This window comes from Equus quagga, chromosome 1, assembly GCF_021613505.1.
Source record: "Equus quagga isolate Etosha38 chromosome 1, UCLA_HA_Equagga_1.0, whole genome shotgun sequence".
Classification (NCBI taxonomy): Eukaryota; Metazoa; Chordata; class Mammalia; order Perissodactyla; family Equidae; genus Equus; species Equus quagga.
In genome coordinates this window covers 69,519,834-69,538,141 of record NC_060267.1, presented here as the reverse complement: position 1 = coordinate 69,538,141, position 18,308 = coordinate 69,519,834, and the positions used below count along the sequence as shown (strand labels likewise).

At 38.7% G+C, this 18,308-nt stretch overlaps 1 protein-coding gene across 6 annotated transcripts in view; it reads right to left on the bottom strand.

Moving 5' to 3' along the window:
- Positions 1-16,063, bottom strand: part of FKTN (fukutin) — a 70,280-nt gene extending 54,217 nt beyond the window's left edge. For 2 of the 6 annotated variants that reach the window (XM_046676815.1, XM_046676823.1), the window contains exons 1-3: positions 16,037-16,051; positions 15,131-15,249; positions 4,745-4,931 (exon numbers count right to left, since the gene is read on the bottom strand). In XM_046676815.1, coding sequence (XP_046532771.1) covers positions 4,745-4,931; positions 15,131-15,135 — 192 coding nt within the window. In that variant the 5' untranslated portion in view covers positions 15,136-15,249; positions 16,037-16,051. Of the gene's footprint in view, positions 1-4,744; positions 4,932-15,130; positions 15,250-15,878; positions 16,004-16,036 lie in introns of those variants that run through there. The other 4 variants (XM_046676778.1, XM_046676786.1, XM_046676796.1 and 1 more) reach the window with 4 other exon arrangements.
- Between the last annotated feature and the right edge of the window lie 2,245 nt (positions 16,064-18,308).

Genomic DNA, 18,308 nt, shown 5'->3' with positions numbered 1-18,308 from the left:
CACTAAGTTAGATGTATTACATACGTTCTCTCAACCCGCAAAGTTGCTATTAGCCCCACTTAAAGAAACTGAGGCTCAAAGAAGTTAAATGACTTGCTACAAGCCAAACAACTGAATGAGGATTCAAACTCGGGATTATCTAGGCACCAAACTCAAGAACTACTGCTGTTGCCACTTCTGTCGAAGTATGAGTTCCCTGAGAGTAGAACCTGTGTTCTATTTATCTCTGCATTCCTGCAAATAAATACAGATTGAATGGGCATACAGAATTATACTCACACTATCCTGTTAGGTACAGTAAGAAACAATGAACAAATGAACATCCCCTTGAGGGTCCTGGAGACATGTCCTTTCCTTTGTGGTGTGAGCTGCAAGCCAATTACTTGAAAGTTGGAACTCACAGAAAATGCTCTCAAGGCCACCACATTACAAGAGTTTGTATTTCAAAGACCTTGTTGGCCATCTGGGAATCTGAAGAGTCAACTCTACCCATCTATGGAATTTGAGCAGACCTAATACATATAAAATATTGGTTCCTTATCTTCAGTGCTACAGAAAACTAGATTACTCAGACCTCATTTAAGGGATCAGAGAAAGACTAAACTTGTCTAACCAGCTGGGCCAAAAGCAATTGTGATGAGGCCTGAGAAACGTATAGAAGCAGGCCTCCTAAACTCCAAGACAGCAAATCTCTTCTTCCCTGACCAATGACAGATATTGGAACACTTTCTCCTGAAGAGGCTGAAAAGCTTTGTAGTCCTTCCCAACATTTACCACTGCAGGCATTTACTGCTACTAGGTGTGGGTTGGGACCAAAGATAAAACTAATTTTTCATTCTTGCCCTAGCTCTAACACATAATCTCAAGCGTCTTTCTAAATCACCTTGAAGTTCAAGGAGGATCTAGAATTATGGTTTTATGTCGATGATGCTGACTTATAATTTAGTACTGATCAAGGCTACTATTCTGTACTCTTCTGCTAACAAATCAAACAAATTTAACTGAACTAGAAATCATTTTTATTTGTGTGAATTTTCTTTATTTAAGAATATTCCACAAAATGTTGTTCACTGAACAAATGAGAAATGTAATTTAGATACAATCAGTAAACAAAGTTTACAAAATTTGGGTTCTCTTCCTACGTCAGGAGAAACTGTATTAGAATACTGAGGATGCATCTCTACTTCCCTGAAGTTTGAGTTCAAACCCTATGTATAAGTGAGATCCTGAAGTTTAACAAAAAGCCAAAAGTTTAAACATTCTCCTCAACAAAACTGAAAACATTGTAAAAGTTGGTAGGTACTTCAGCATCTATTAGTTTAACTACCCTTATTATTTTTAAATAAAGCATTTTTTTTCCTGTTGACATAGAGAAATTACTTGTACTCCTTACAGATAGTATCTTATCTTCATGCTAATAACATACAGGAAGCATCTACACTTCCATCAGCATCTGTCCTCTATAAATATATGAGGAGAAGAAACCGTTTCTCACTGTTTCTATGACCTTGGCAAAAGGTTCAACAAATAGTCACTTTTAAATAAAAGTTTTTGAATTAATACATAAATTTATAAATTCCATTTTTTAGAACGTAAAATTACTTGGCTAGGAGTAGTTTAACATAATTTCCAGATTTTTCAATAAAATAGAAATAACCTTTGGTATTTTAGAACTGAGATGTCATAATTTCTACCCATTATTCATTAATAGTAAACAGAAAACAAGAACTCTATTACAGATACTGCAAACTTCACAAATTTAGTAGTATATAAGGTTAACTGAACTTTATTTTATGCTTTATTCTCTTCAAAATATTCTTTTTTGTTTAATGAATATGGCACTTATTACTAAGGCAGTTTGTATGCCATGGACTCAACATAACAGATACTACTTTTGATCATAAAATTGAATAATAAAAATCATAGCTCATATTTACTGATCTCTTTCTGTGGGAGGTGCATTATTCCCAATGCTTTATGTATATTAATTCATTTAAGCTTCACGAGTCTAGAAGACAGTACTGTTATGTCTGCATTTTGTATATGGGGGAACAGAGGCATTTAGAAGTTAAGTAATTTACCCAAGACCCCACAGCTAATAAACAGTACAGAAGAGGTTTAATCCTAGGATGGGGTTTGTGCTCTTAACAACTAAGCTACATTGCATCCCGGGAAAAGGATCAAGATAGCAGTTATTTATAGGAATACATATAATTAAGAAAGGATTTTTAAATTAATGGGGGAATTCAGTAAGTGATATTGGAACAACTGGTTAACCATTTGGGGAAAACTGCAAGTTAGATACCTTACTCATACATCATACTAAAATAATTCTATTTAGTTAAAAAATCTAAACATAAAATAATATTTGATGAAAATATGGGTGAATACTTCCACATTCTTGGGTTACTTATGACATAAAAACCAGATGCCCGAAGGAAGAAAGATCTTGACATCTATCTACCTGGATATCAAATACTAACGTATGAAGGGGGTACATCACGAATATAAAGTTAAAAGAAAATTAACAAACTAGGAAAATTATTTGAAATATACATGATAAAGACAAAGATCCTTAAAACTATGAAGAGCAGCTACAGAAAAAGACAACACCACCAGAAAAAATATGTGGATAGGAACAAAAAGAAGTAAGAATAAAAAAGAAATAAAAAGAACCAATAACCATATAGAAAGATGTTTAACCCCACCAGCAATCAAAGAAATGACCTCTAATGGAGTTTTTTATCTTTCAGCATTTGAACATCAAAAAAACTAAACATATAAAGAACAGTTTTTGGGACAGACTCTCCAGGCTTAAATTCTACCTCCCCTCTTAATAATTGTGTGACATTGGACAAATTAATAAATCTCTCCAAACCTCAGTTTTTTCTCTAGGAAAATGGGGACAACAGGATCGACTCAATTTATTGTTATTAGAATTAAACGTATATAAAATGCTTAGTCTACAAGCACATGAAAAAATGTTAGCTCCGGCAGACACTAGGTAAGTTGACCCAACAACCACTCCCAAACCCCTTCTCCTTTCCAGTCTCTATTATAGAGGCTGGAAAAGCTAAATAACAACAACACTAACAGTAAAACTTTGCCTTCCCAGACTCGCTTACAGATGGGAATCTGCTGGCTAATGTCACAGAAGTAGAAGCCTGCTAGAATGCACTATTTCTTCTCCCAGCCTTGATTGTAACACAGGGAAAATGTCAAGGAAATTTTAGAGGCTCTGGACTTAAAGGTGTAAGAGACAAATAACCCTCTGTTTGAGCTACTGTCAGTCAGTCAAAAGCAGCTCTAACTGATACAGATGCCATTACTATGGCTACTACTGTTACGCTTATTCCCATCCTTGGAAAGGGTATAGGAAATCAGGCACACTACTTATACCTATGAAAGGTAACTCTGCAATATGTAACAAAATCTAAAATGTGCATATTAGACCCAGAAATTCCACTCGAGGACTTAATCCCAAGAAAATAATCAGAAAAGGATTGAAGAGGCCATACAAAGACCTTCACTGGATAAACAGCCAAGATATCTGGTAGCCTCGGTACTTGTCAATTATTTTAAAAATAATATAGCCTGGAAGGAATGGAGCTAGGTAAAACCGTCAGCTCTGCGTGTTACAAAGTGGCTGATGTGGGTAAGTTATCTAACATCTCTGTGAGAGTTCCGGTTTTCTTGTCTGTAAAATGAGGTCTAGAAACCCCATGTAACAATGCTGCGTAATAAGCCTCTGCTAATCTTACAGGCTTTAAGCATTTATTTTCTCCCTCACAGATCTGTGAGTCAGCTGGGCAGCTCTGCTGTGGTGTGCTCCATATATCTCACTCAGGGCAGCCAGAACCCAGAAGAAGCCAGGGCACATTCTTCTCCTAGCAAGTGAGGGGAGCACAAAACGGCAGTCAAATTATAAGAGCCCATTTGAAGTCTCAGCATACATCTATAACATTCCACCAGCCAAAATAAGTCTTGTTTGTGGTCAAGCCCAACTAGGGCAAGGAAGCATCCTCCCCTTTAGTCGGAGGGAGAGGGAAGTAACTATTTCTGAAGATTACTTTCAACCATCAAGTGGAGATTAAAAATAAAAACAAAAAACATCTATTTTTTTCCCAGGGTTGTTTTTAGGGTTAAATCAAGCATGGAAAGCATCTAGCACAGTTCTCAATAATGGCAGTTATTATTACAATAAACCCCAGTGGGAGTGTTTGGCAACTTTTCACAACTCAGCAATGCTTCCTCAAATTCAGAATTTATCTGGACCACAGAAGTAGATTCTGTGTTGATCTTCAGGAGCTATTAGTTTCCAAACCACTGTCTCTGCATCTTTATGCCTATAGATTCATAATAAAGGTAAGTTATACCATTACGCTTTCCTGATAGATAGTAAATTAAAATGTAAAAGATCATACTAAACTAATTTTGACATTTTATCAAAATGATTTATCATTGATTCTTTTGAAAAATAATTTTTACATAACTATATGAGAAAATTTCAAAAGATGAAACATCACTGAAACTTGGCAACTTTGACATGTAGTGTATTATAATAACATTTAACTGCAATTTTGAATTGTTTGCCACAATCCATAAAAATAGAATCTCAGTAAGAAATATTTCTGGAAGGATCTGAAAAACTGTGATTAATTTTACGTACTGCAAAAGGGAAGTATGCTAGGAAAATATACAGTTAAAATGAAGCCCAATGGTAAGAAAGGAGAAAAAGAATTACCTTTGCTGATAAATAGTGCTTGTAGTAGTACAACTGAAACAGCAAAAACGCAGAACTTGTCAAAGTTAAAAGCGCCAAAATCACGTTCTTATTGATTCTGCTCATTAGTCTGCGGTGCTCACGTGGTTGCCTTGTGAAAGTACCCCAGTTGGTTTCATCTTTTTGGATGCGCAGATAATCTTGTTTGCTGTGAACAAAAAGGTATTTCTAGAGACAAAACTTATTTTTAATTTTTCACCTCTAATAACCAACAACAGAGCAAAGAAAAAGTTATCGAAAGCTCTAGAGAGCATTCTTTGATCTGGCCATCTTCCTTTGTAAAGAGATGATCAGGTATGAGACCAAAGACGGAAGAACAAAAACTTATCACGGCATTCTTCACACTTGCAAAAAACTGAAACATAAATGGGATATGAATAAAAACTGACCAACAGAGACTGGGGGGCTTTTCCCCAGTTTCTGCTTCAGTGGATCTGGTGTGGGGCCTCTGAACTGGCATTTCTGCTGAGTTCCCAGGCGATGCTGCTGCCGCTGACCCTACAGAGAACAATTCCATGGAAGAAATGCAGAAAGCTTGTGGTCAAGGAACATCATCCGTCTGAGAGCTCTTTATCGTTTTTGATGTGATCAGTTTTTATAGGTATCCCATGTATGCTTTCAGTTTCTGGCAAGCGTAAATAAAGAACGCCATGATAAAAATTTTTGTTCTGTCATCTTTGGTCCCATCTCTACTTCTAGGGACAAGAAATTCAATATAATTCTAGTTCTTACCTCCTCTCCACTGTTTGATTTGGGTTAAACATACTGTATTTTGTTCTTCAAGTGTTTATCCTTATTCCTTTAAATATACTAACACTTCTATTACTTGATGTCTAAGCTTTCTGTCTTTTGTTCTCCAGCTATAAAATAAGAAATTAGCAAATTTATACTACCTCCTGCCTTCTCTCCTTTCAATCCCGCCTTTATTAATTATTTCTACCATGTTATAGTTCTATTGTATTCTGTAACTACAAATCTTAGTTGTTTTTGACTTATTCTTATGATGTTCCCTGCCAATCCTCTTGCTGTATCAACTCTGCTTATCTCCTGGATAGCTGATATTCATCTTCTCATAGTTTACCAAAGAGAACTTTGAGTACCATTTACCTTGAGCTCTTGCACTCTTCAAAAATGGTTGTCAACTGACAGTTTGGCTGTGAGGTCACGATTTCTTTCCCCTGATGATTTAGAGGCTTTGTACCATTGTCCTATAATGCTAAATATTCCCTTGACAATATCTGATCCCTCCTCTGCACTCCTCTATACGTAAGCTGATCTTTTTAACGAGATGAGCAAAGAATACATTCCTTACCCTTGAAATCCATTTTTTTTAAAAACTAGGTCATGTTATGATGTGGAGGACTGTGTATTAGTTTTTTCTCATTATGTGCCCTTTCAATCTGCAGAATCAAGATTTCTTTTCTTTGTGGACTGTTTTCTTAAGTTATATGTTTGAATATTTTTCTGTTCTAATGTTGAATTCTCTTATTTCCAGAACTACAATTAAGCATTTGTTTCATGTCCTTTCATTCCCATTTCACTTTGTTCAACTTTCAAAAGCCTGTCGTCATGTCCTTTACTGAGTTTTCAATAATCTTAATTCTCCTTTTTGCTTCCAATGTGGCAATTTTTATTTCTCTGATTTTATTTTTCTTTCTGGAGCTCTGTCAGATTATGGTTCACCAGATACTGTTCTCTTACTATTTCTTCCTGGTTCTTGGATCAATTACCTTTGTCTATGATTTTAAAGAAGTGATTATTTCATCAAACTTGTTAGGCCAATACAGTTTCCTCATGGGTTCTTCGCCATTTGTTTCTCCGTTTCTTTTCTCCTTTCTTCTTATAGAATTTTTGCACAGATACTGTGCTCATTTCCTTTTTATTATTATTTATCTTTGAATGATGTGAACTCCACTCTGATCAGCTATTTGTGGAAGGAAGAAACAAGACTGCGTTCTCGACTAGAAGGTAGTTCCTCTGGAATACAAGGAAGCTGTTTACGACAGATTTGTGTGTGTGTGTGTGTGTGTGTGTGTGTGTGTGTGTGTGTGTGTGAGAGAGAAAGAGAGAGGGAAACTGTGTCGGAACAAGCGAAAGTTGTTCAGCCATTACTTCTTGCCTCACCCAGAGAATGCTTCCTGCAAAGACGGTGTACCTGTGTGCTTTCTCATTCGGTCTTCTTTTCCTGATAGTTCATGTTGCCCAACAACCCAAGGAAGCTCCCACTGCCTTCCTAAGCATCCCGATCCCACTGTAAACAGATCTCTCTCTCACGGCTCTGCCAGCTCTGTCTGAGATCTCCTTCTACCAGCATCCTCTTTGAATCTCCTCCTGCTTACACTTGACAACAACTTCTCAAATATTTAAATTTGGGGTTACAGGACTTATAGTCTCATTGAAGATGTAATTACATCTCTGTCTCTCGCTGTCCTTTTGTTTCAGGGTAATTTCAGATAGAAGCGGGCACAAATCTCTTTACTCTGCCATCTTAAATCAGAAATCTTGGTTTGATCCAAATGAGCTTCCAGAGCTGAAGCCTATATGAAGCAAACACTATAAGAAATTATATAAGATCAACAAACTATTTAAGAGAAATGATATCAACAGTGATGCGAATAATCCACTGGATCTACAGATAATATATAAAACAAAGATAACTAAATAAATCACGATCATTTTCTACCTCCTAAAACCATGAAAAGCAGCAACATAAAACAACATTGATGATGGTAATATTTTTTGCTGTCAGCTAAAACTTGATAAAATAAAATAACCAAATATTCTATTAAGGGCAGCTCACAAGATAACAAGGAGAATACCCTTCATTTTCAATATTGAGGCTAAGTTTCTTGTACTCGTATCAAACAGGGCATCAGCGTATTGTACACTGATTCCTAATGAAATCTAAAGTGGCATTTGCAGCGTGCCATAGCTCAGCCCCTTCTACATCTGAATTAATAAATGGGAAAGAAAGCAAAAAGGCCGATATAAACCATTACAGAAACAAAGTCCAAATGAATATCTTGTTCTCTCTTTGGATACATCTCTAATCTACAATTAATGTTTACATGAAAGAAACCTCCAAAGTCAATCACTTGACTACATTTTTATTATCAAGATGATATCCAATTAACTTTACCTCATTATTTATTTTCTATAAATGCCAAGGCCATTCAACTGCAAAAGGAGGAATATCAGCATGTCAAAACATTCATTTTGGCTAACACTCTCTCTTCACTGGGAATGGTGTTACCACTTTAAAATGAACAATGTGATACTTAAAATAAGAGAGGCCAAGGCTTGTTGAGTTTACCTCTAAAATTATCTCGGGCATCAACTACCTCTTCTTTCTTCACTGTCATTCCAATTTAGACTCTAACTGTACCTAATATCCTCATTTCAACTGAAGTCTGTTTCTACTTTCTACCTACCCATCATCTTACCTATACATTGACAGACATATCAAGTTGCTGATAGAGGAATCAAGTTACACCACAATCAAAATTTCTCAGTGGTTCTCTACCACCTACAAATAAAGTTCAAATTCCACACAATGGCATTCAAGGGTATTCACAATTTGAATTCAGGCAAATTTTCTAGGCTTTCTCCCACTTCACACAGTCTACGGTTTTTGCCCAAATATTCCTGGAATACATACCACACAGCCCTGCCTCTGCTTTTGCTCATTCCCTCTTGTCTGAAATGCACTCTCCATTTCCATAAAACCAGTTCTATACCTCTTTTCAAATCCCTCTCAAGTGACCCTTCTTTTATAAGTCTTTCATGCCCTTCCAAGTCAGAAGTGATCTCTCCCAGCATTAAACTCCTGGGTTTACCTTCTTGCAGGGAATAAATACTTACTGTCTACCTTAATAGGCACAGAAGCCAAAAGAAAACTAAGCACTGGAGAGAAAATGATGATACAGTTCCCTATCTTCTCAGAGTTTAGAGATCAGTATTAGAGTTTTCAAAAGGAGAATGGTGATGGTGATGGTGCTAGAGGGTGTGATGTACCTAAGGAATAGCATGGGAAGTTTGTTTCAAAATGCAAAGCCCCATACCTTACTACCCTCACATCTATTAAGAACCACTGTTCTAGTTTGTAATAGACTCAATCAGAGACAAAAACAGAGGCAACATCAATAGTGTAATTGCAGTGAAGGAGTAAGTACAGGTTATCATGGGAGCACAATGAGAGACAACTAAGGCTTTTACTACTTTCTATTTTGAATTATAGTTATTAGTATACATGAACCCTCTCCCCTACCAGCCTAAAACTGGCTGAATCAGTATCAAGCAATAATAAGTAAACTAAGTATACTTCAAAACACTGCACAATGCTCAAGAGCACACAAAATTATTTTTTAAAGACTTTATTTAAGAAAGTTCTCTGTCTAGAGGAACTTTTATGATAAAACAGAGTATGAAATAGAACAACATGATTTTTTTAAGTTTAGAGCCCATACTTGCTCTAACTCCTGAACAATAACCATTTAAAAATAACATGGAGCAGGGCTGGGATGGGGCCGAGTGGTTAAGTTCGTGTGCTCCGCTTTGGTGGCCCGGGGTTTCGCCAGTTTGGATCCTGGGCGCGGACATGGCACCGCTCATCAAGCCATGCTGAGGCGGCGTCCCACATAGCACAAACTGAAAGACCTACAACTAGAATATACAACTATGTACTGGGAGGCTTTGGGGAAAAGAAGAAAAAAAAATAAAAATAAAAAGAAGATTGGCAACAGATGTTAGCTCAGGTGCCAATCTTTAAAATAATAACATGGAGAAATACGGCATAGAACCAAAATAAAAATAGTATTTATGCATATATTTCTTTTTATACATGACATTTTAGCTATCATTATAAAAACGTTCAGGAGGATAGGTAACGTATTTTCTTACTTATACTTAGGTAAAGTTTCCTAAAGGAGAGAGCATCTCATGTCTAACGGGAGAGAAAAGAATGCTGCAGAGAAAGTAATTTAAAATGAGGAGGTAAAGAAAAAAAGATGACAAATGTTTTCAGGAAGGAAACAAGATGTAATAGGGACACTAAGGGTAGTTATGAGGTTTAAGTAGCCCAAGTGTCTTCCAGTTTTAATGCAAATATCAGAAGGTTAATCTAAGTGTGGTATATTACAGCACAGAAATTAGTCCTAGATGACATGGAAGTGGGTCATAATAGTGCGTGAACTGAGATTTGTCAATGAAGAAACAAGGAATGGGTGGATCTGCTTCCCAGCTGAACCTTTCCATGGTGACGGATGTCAGAGCTGTCAATCCCCTCAGTCTTTGGGTCTGGGGTAGCTACAGCCCAGGAGTAGTCCCTCCAGCCCAAGAGCAAACACATTCTTTTATCCTTTCTTTCATACCTTATTATCAATTTCACTACATGTCAAGATATGAAAAGGGTTAAAAAAAATGGTAGTATACGAAAGCCATACACAAACGTGAAAGAAAAACGTACAGGACAGGAAGTTAAGACAGTTCTCAGGCTCTTTCCACGGCCAAGAGCAGCATTCCACATTCTTTTGGCTTCCCACTTGCTTTTTCAGTGTCATTTGTTGTTTGAAGGTAACGGCAGAAAGACTTTGGCACCTGGCTTATCCTGACATCCTCCACCACCACCACTCTTTTGAGAATCATCTGGGTAGGGATCTGTTTGAAAGACTGTCTAAGTGCCAGATTTTTTATTCCACTTCTTCCCACTCCTGCCTTCTGGATCACCTCTCTTGATATCAGAGGACCTTGGGCAAGAAATGACAGCCTGACACCTAAGTTATGTTCCTAAGATGGCGTGTGCTAGCCTGCTCCCCTCAATGCTGCTACAGCCAACTTATCCAGGGACACTGGGGAGTGAGAGGGAGGCATGGGTGGTATGAATCAGACAGAATGAGGTTCAAATATGTGCTGCACTGCAAAAATAAAACAGGAGGCTAAACTACCGGGAAGAAAGAGAGTAATGTAATTAGGCAAAGGCCGGGTTAGAGAGATGAGGCAGCAGATTGGCAAACATAAAGATAAAATGTTTCTGAAAATGTATTCAGAGTTATGACACGAAAAAAATCAACATTTTCAGCTGCTCTAAGCCAAAAAAGGCCTAGCAGCAATAGATGCTATCCATCTTCCCTAAATACTGCTGGTCCTTCTTGCTGTTCATTTCCTTTCCTATCACTGCTAAGGTCTCAGAAGAGTGTCAGTAGCCTAGAAGTAAAGATTGGACTGCGAGGAGTTAAGAGGTCTCTTTATCTGCTAACCACTCACTTACATCTTAACGCTTCGCATCATAACCTCTACCTCAACATGCTGACTGACACTTGAAGATAAAAAAAAATTAGTCTCTCAGGGGCTGACCTGGTAGTGTAGTGGTTGGGTTTGGGCCTCCGCTTTGGCAGCCTGGGGTTTGCAGGTTCAGATCCCAGGCACGGACCTAGCACTGCTCGTCATGCCATGCTGTAGCGGTGTCCCACAAAAATAGAGGAAAATTGGCACAGATGTTAGCTCAGTGACAATCTTCCTCAAGCAAAACAGAGGAAGATTGGCAACAGATGTTAGGTCAGGGCCAATCTTCCTCACACACACACAGAAAAAATTAGTCTCTCCATTTGATGCTCCAGAAAAATCACAAATATATAGTGACTCCTTTCTGAATGACTATGGAGTAATGAGGTATTGGAGTGTCTGAAATGATAGATCCTAAAAAACAAAGGCTAGAAAAGACAGGAAGTGAAGACAGGAGGGGACTGACAAGATAGGAGCAAAGTAAAATGGTGAAGGAAGTGGTACTGCCTAACATGCCTACTATTCTGCACTTGATGTTAAATCTGGATGGACGCCTTCTTTATATCCTCTTGCTCCTAATCATTTTATTAGGTATACTTCCCACACGTGCTGGCTAATTACTACTTATAAATATTCCAGTCAACTGCTGGATACGTCCTCTTGAACATTCCAATAGCAGCTAAAAGAAATCACTATCCACCTTCAAATCACAGTTCTTTCATGACTTGCCCATCTATTCTGTTAATGAAATCCCTATTTTCCCAATTATTTATGTTCAAAACAAAATAGTTTTTGTGGTTGTAACTCCACATCTAATGAGTCAACAAACTGTGTATATTCTTCTCAGTGCCTCTAAAGGCTGTCATTTCTTTTCCTTTTCCAGTATAGTAGCCTAACTTAAAGGCCTTATTACCTCCATTTAGATAGAAAGCCTCCTGCATAAATACCCATCTTAGGGACCAAAGTCTGATGGTTTCTTAAGTATCTTTGCGTCACCTCCCCTGCTCTAAGATCCCCAGTGGCTTATTTAGTACTATTCCCCTACATGAACCCACTGATGCAGCGCTGCTCGTCTCAGCGCCTTAGGCCACACTATTCCTTCTATCAACAATGCTTTCTTCCCCCACTCCCCACCCCCCTCACTGCCTATTGAGTAATTAAGAGTATAGGCTCTGAAGACAGATTGCTGTGTTCAAATCCTGCCTACCACTTGCAGCCTGTATGACCTTGGGCAGGTTACTTAATCTCTCTATGTCCTCATCTTTAAAATGGATCTATGAATTGTACTTGACCCACAGGGCTGTTCTGAGGATTGAACAAATTAATACATGTAAAGCACTGAATAGCACCTAGAACATGGTAAGTATACAATAAATGCTAGCAATAATTAATAATAGTCAATTTAAAGGTCTACTAGTAATTCCGCTTTCAGACAATTAAGGTCCCCCTCACTCATATTTCCACAGCACTGTATGTTTGTACTATTTTTGCAGTCAGCCTTAAATTACAGTTTCTTGAGACAGGAGGTTACATATCTGTTTTTGTATTCCCCAGGATTCTGTATTCTTCCACAGCAGAAGTCAAGCGCAGACATACATTCAAAAGGCAACGTTATATATATGATGGACCTCTGTTGCCCCAGAAGAGCTCTATGAGGCCAGGAGCATTCAAAAGCACTTCAGATGAGCAGTGAAGGCGAGCAGCTGCAGGGGATGAGTGACCAGAGTTTGTCACACAGGTCTGTTTGGTTCGCTGCTTCATTCATTCATTCTTCCATTAAGTTCATAAATATTACTGAGCCCTAAACACTGGCAAAGGTGCTAGCTAGTCCCTGTCCCAAGACTACAGAGTATAAACAACAGATTATGGTTATTTCAAAGGCAGCAGAAAATCGACGAACCAAGGATTTTTTTGGACCCAAACATTATTTACATAAGTTATTCCACGAGTTCATTTAAGAGTGACCTCAGCACATACACCAGAGCAAGAACAAGGGTTGTCTTTGGGTTGGAAGAGTGTAGGTGCTTTTCTTTTTCTTTTCTGTTTATCCTACGTGAACTTCAACTGATTTGGCAATAAGGAAAAAAAAGAATAAGTGTCAAAAAAATTTTTTTAATTCTCTCATCCTATGGCTCAATTAACAAATATTAATTTACCACAGCCCACACGTTATAAGCTTTAATCATGTTAATTTTCTTCCATTTTTAGAGTAACAGAATGGTGTTAAATCAAGTTATTCTTAAGTGAGTAAAGTCTTCCCCACAAGAAGGCAAGTACTTAATGACTTGGTTGAGGACATTTGGGTACTGATCTTAGTAAAACTATAAAGCTAACAGAATCAAACACAGGGCTGAGTGTACCAAGTACTTAGAACAACATATAAAGTATGAACATGTACAGATATAAAATGTGGATGGAGGTTCACCAAAATAACCTTGGTTATCTCTAGGTGGGGGGAATCGGGGTGATTTTTACATTGTCCTTATGCTTTTCTATATTGTCTCAATATTTTGATAATGAGCATATATTATTTTCATAGACAATAAAATTATTAATAAAAACAGATGATGGGTAGGAGTAGTGGCTTAATAGCTGCCACAGTTGCTAGACAGGATCTAGATCTTTGCTACTTAAAAGTATGGTCCTCAGATCAGCGACGTCAGCGCCATCTTGGAGCTTGTCAAAAACACAGACTTTTCAGGCCCAGCTGCAGACCTCCTGATTCAGAAGCTACAATTCAGCAAGATCCTCAGTGATTCACATGTTCACGTTGAAATGTGAAAAGCACCGATTTTGACGCTAAGGCCTTTATATGTGGGGAGCATAGGAGCAACGTCTGCCTTATTCACTGTATCCCTAGCACCCAGCAGTGCCTGAAACATAGAAATATTTGTTGAATAAACAAATATGTAAATGATATTACTTCTGAGTAGACAATTAGAAAGACAGTGGAGAGTATATCTATTTCAATTATTTATTTTCTGCCAGAGTTCCAAGAAGTGAGTGCTTACTATTTGCTGTAAATGCTATTAAATTATCTCAATAACAATGTTGGCCCTAAGAATCTACTATGACTATGTGTAATCCTTTTTTTAAAGGAATCCTTGCTCTGGGATCTGCATGTCTCCTTCAATCATTTCTCTAGCCTCCTATTTATGGGAACATCCTACAGTTAGTGACTCTCTATAAACTCTCCCTCAAAGCAAATTCATTTTCAAGACCTCTGAAAGAAAAGCTACTATTTAAGTTCCAGCCTATTAACTCTATCTGCCTATATTTTCCAACTCTATTCCTACAACTCAAACTTAACATGTTCAAAATTAACAATTTTATTCTCCATCAACTCTCTCCCTCCCCGCTTCATGAGAGTAGTTCTCATCCTCACAGACTCGTGTTTTACAGGTTTTTACAGAAGAGAGACCACCTAGTCCAACAACATCACTTTACAGAGGAGAATAGGATCTGGACAAATTAAATGACAGCCCAAGAGGTGAGTTATTGGCAACACCAGAATCCGGTTACAATCTAAACCACCTTCCTCCCAATACACTATTGCATGCTGCACTTCTGACAGGATACTCATTTTGGTCAACAGCACTTAAATTCACCTTTTAGGAACCCAATCAAGTCCTGTATATTGCTGACATTTCTCTCATTCCTTTTTTCTTCTTTTTCAGAACATACTGCACTTCTTGCCACTTGGGGTTCCTTCAACATCCAATGCCATCCTTCCCAAATCCTCTATCCTCTCAAAACCTACCTCCACAAATACTCTAAAATATAAATGCCTACTCCTGCCTACTCTTTATCCATGATTGTCAACAGAGATGGTTCCTGATGATTCAAGCCTTCCATTCTCAGTGTACAGCTCAATCCCAGCATTTTCTACTGTGCTTCCCTCTTTTCCCAATTCCTAATGCACCGCTCCATCACTTACTTTGATATTTGTTCACAGGCTGATGTTAATTCTTTGGAAACCGGCTATCTTCAAAAGTAGAAAGAACCTGGTATCACCTAGGTCCTCTTTTTACACCTGAGAAAACTGAGGCCCAGACAGAAGTGACTTGCCTCATGTAACTTGAGAAATTGGTGATGGTGATGAAATCTGAACTCAGTTCTCAGGACTCCTATTCAAAGCTTCTAACAGTCACCTCTGCACAAATCCAGTCTCTCCCGACATCCTCCAGCTGATAATGCAAACAAAAGGCAGACGTCAAAGCCATAGGAAATTTTATTGAGTATGGCTAGATTTAGTGTCCACCCAATTATTAAGCACACAAAGGGAGCGCTTCCGGAAATATTCCTCCAAATGAACTAAAAGTGGAAGCCCGGGGGAAAGCATCAGAAGAGACAAGGATGGTTAATTAAATTGCTCCCTCTCTATAAGGCTGCTTCTCACTGCCCACGGAAGAACTCCACATTCCTTCATGGGGCATCAAGGTCCTTCCCAGCCGAGACTCCCCGTTAGCTCCCGCCACATTCCTGGCCTTCCCTTCCCCGCCCCCATCCCTCCAGCCATTACCCTAATAAGCGGTGCTGTGAAAACCTGGCAGATCCTTTCACGCTTCGGCACCTTTGCACACATTGGTCCCACAACCTGCAATGTCCTTCTGACCCACGCCTCGTCCTCTCGAAAATCTCGATATGGCTCTCACGACCCTGCTCAAACATCACTACCACAGCCCAGGTCCTACAAGGGTCCTGATCGCCCTCCAAAACTGAACTGGTCCCAGGATGCGGATTTAACTTGCTGACACGCCCAGCAGCGTGGGAAGGACTGCCCGAGGACCTCTACCACGAGGTGCTCCTGACTCACCGAGTACCCCCTGCCCGGAGCGCGCTCCACCTGTGGCCGCCGGGGGGAGGGCAGGTGCCCAGAATGCCGGGGGCTGCCCATGAGGGCACCTGAGCCACCAGCGGCACCTGTCTCCAAGGGCCTGCCCATCCCCAGCAACCCAGCTGAGCCTCCCTTACCTTTTCTCACACAACAGCAGCGGCAGCTCCGCTTTACGGCACTCCCAGCAACCGCTGCAAAAGGGCCGTCAAGTGCAGAGCCGCGGATGCCTGCCTGATTGGTCTCGGAGACGTTCCCACGATCCTGACCCGGGCCTCCCCCAGTCACCGACTCCCGGCTGAGTCCTGGAGATTTCCTGGGCTTTGGAATCTAACCACTTAGCCGTTTCATCCCTTGCCTAGGTTATAACTACATCAGCGCCCTGAGGCGACCAGATTGTAGGAAGTGGACCAAGAATTGGAGAGGCACCAGCTAAGCTGTTTCCTAAAGCGTGTGAGTTTTCGAGATAAACTGTAGGATGCCAGTTAAATGTGAATTTCAGATAAACGACGAATAATTTATTAGTGCGTGTGCTATGCAGAGGGATTCAGAATAACTCCCTGAATTCTGGTTTGGGTACCACCAAGCGAGATGGGGGATAGCGTGGGAAATTGGAGCAGCGTTTAACACGGCTCACGAGGTCGAGGCGCCTGCATGACATCCAGGCTCCAGCGGACTGTTACACTCTGGGAATATACACACACAATTCCGAACCTGGTTCTTTAACTTTTAACAGTGTAATCTAAAGGATTATTGTTAGAGATCAGATCTAAATCAGTTTTGACATGAAGTTTGAAAACTATAACGCACGAAACAAATGGTTGTAATTTTGTTCTACAAAAATGTTTTATTAGCCCAATAGTAAAAACTGAAAATACTCCCCTCATAAATGAGTTGTTTTCCAAACTTTGTTTTTGGAAAAGTGTAAAATGAAGTCTTTTTCTTTCTCATTTCCTAGCGGCTATGACTCTTACCACTTTGTTTTTCTTGCAGACATTTTCTGTGTACGTACAAGCTTATTCTGTAGAAGTGCTCTTATTACTTAGAACTAGTTCTTCTGTATACTTATAAGTGGTAGTTGGTAGGTTAATGAAAAAGTAGGTAACACCCAGAGGAAGGAAGTTATCAAAGATTAATGGGATCATTGGACACAGGTGCTAACGTAAGGGACCTAACATGGGAAACTTTGAGCATCAAAGAATACCTGCTATTGATTGAAACACATCAAATATATAAAAATTCTTAACTTCATAATGACTCTTTAAAACTGAAACTCATTAGCCATGATTGAAGGTTGCCAGGGCACCAAATCACTATCCTGAAACTTGATAAAGGGAAAAACATCAAGCATTTATCCTTCCTTTCTTGTGTGAACTGTATTTCAGTCTAACCAAAATGCTAATGAGAATTCCAGCTCATAAATGAAGAATGAATGATGGAACAAACACCATTTTGCTACTCTTAATGAAATAATACAAAAGACAACACTTATGACTAGATGGTAAAATTAAGGTGAAATGTTGACAGGGAACTTTTGAATGGATGGATTAGGCTGGCACCTCCTGCACCCACCGATCAGTCTTATCATTAGGTCTGGGACAACCAGACATGTACTTCCTGACGTGATGCAACAGAATACCACCTGTGAAGGATTCTTGCCTAGAAATTGAACCTGCATTTAATCAAAACTTCAGAGTTAACACGGGATATAGAGACCATCTAAATTCAGAATGTGGGACATGCTACAAGACAAATGCCCCAGTTTCTTTATCAATGGAATTTAAAAAATAGGGAGGGAACTACCACAAAAATCAGAGACTTAAAAGACATATAAGTAAATGCAAGTGTGGACCTTGTCTGGATCCTGACATAAAGACATTTTGTGAAACAAGTGAAATTTTAATATGGACTGAGCCATTAGATGATACTAAAGAATTGCTGTTAATTTTGCTAAGAATGTTAACAGAATGTGGCTGTGTTTAAAAGTCATCATTGATGAGTATTGCAGTACTTACAGGTGACATTTTTTAAAACTTTAAAAAAAGATGACACAATCCTAGCAAAATGTTAACAGTTGATAAATCTAGGTGATGAGCATAAAGGTGTTCATTATTAATAGCCTCTCTACCTTTCTGTACGTTTGAAAATTGTCATAATAAAATTAACAGGAAAAGGGGGAAATTATCAGTTCTTAGAAGTAAATACTTTTCAAGTGCATAACAAATCTTGTTCCATGTAAACCTAAAAAGAAGGCAGTTATAGCAGAGGATTATAGTGGCCAATATTTTGATTTGAGCTAAGCTCTTTTTAAGTATGGATCAACTGATTAGTTTCTCACTGCTTTGATTTTTTTTTCCCCTCAAAGATTGGCACGTGAGCTAACATCTGTTGCCAATCTTCTTTTTTGCTGTT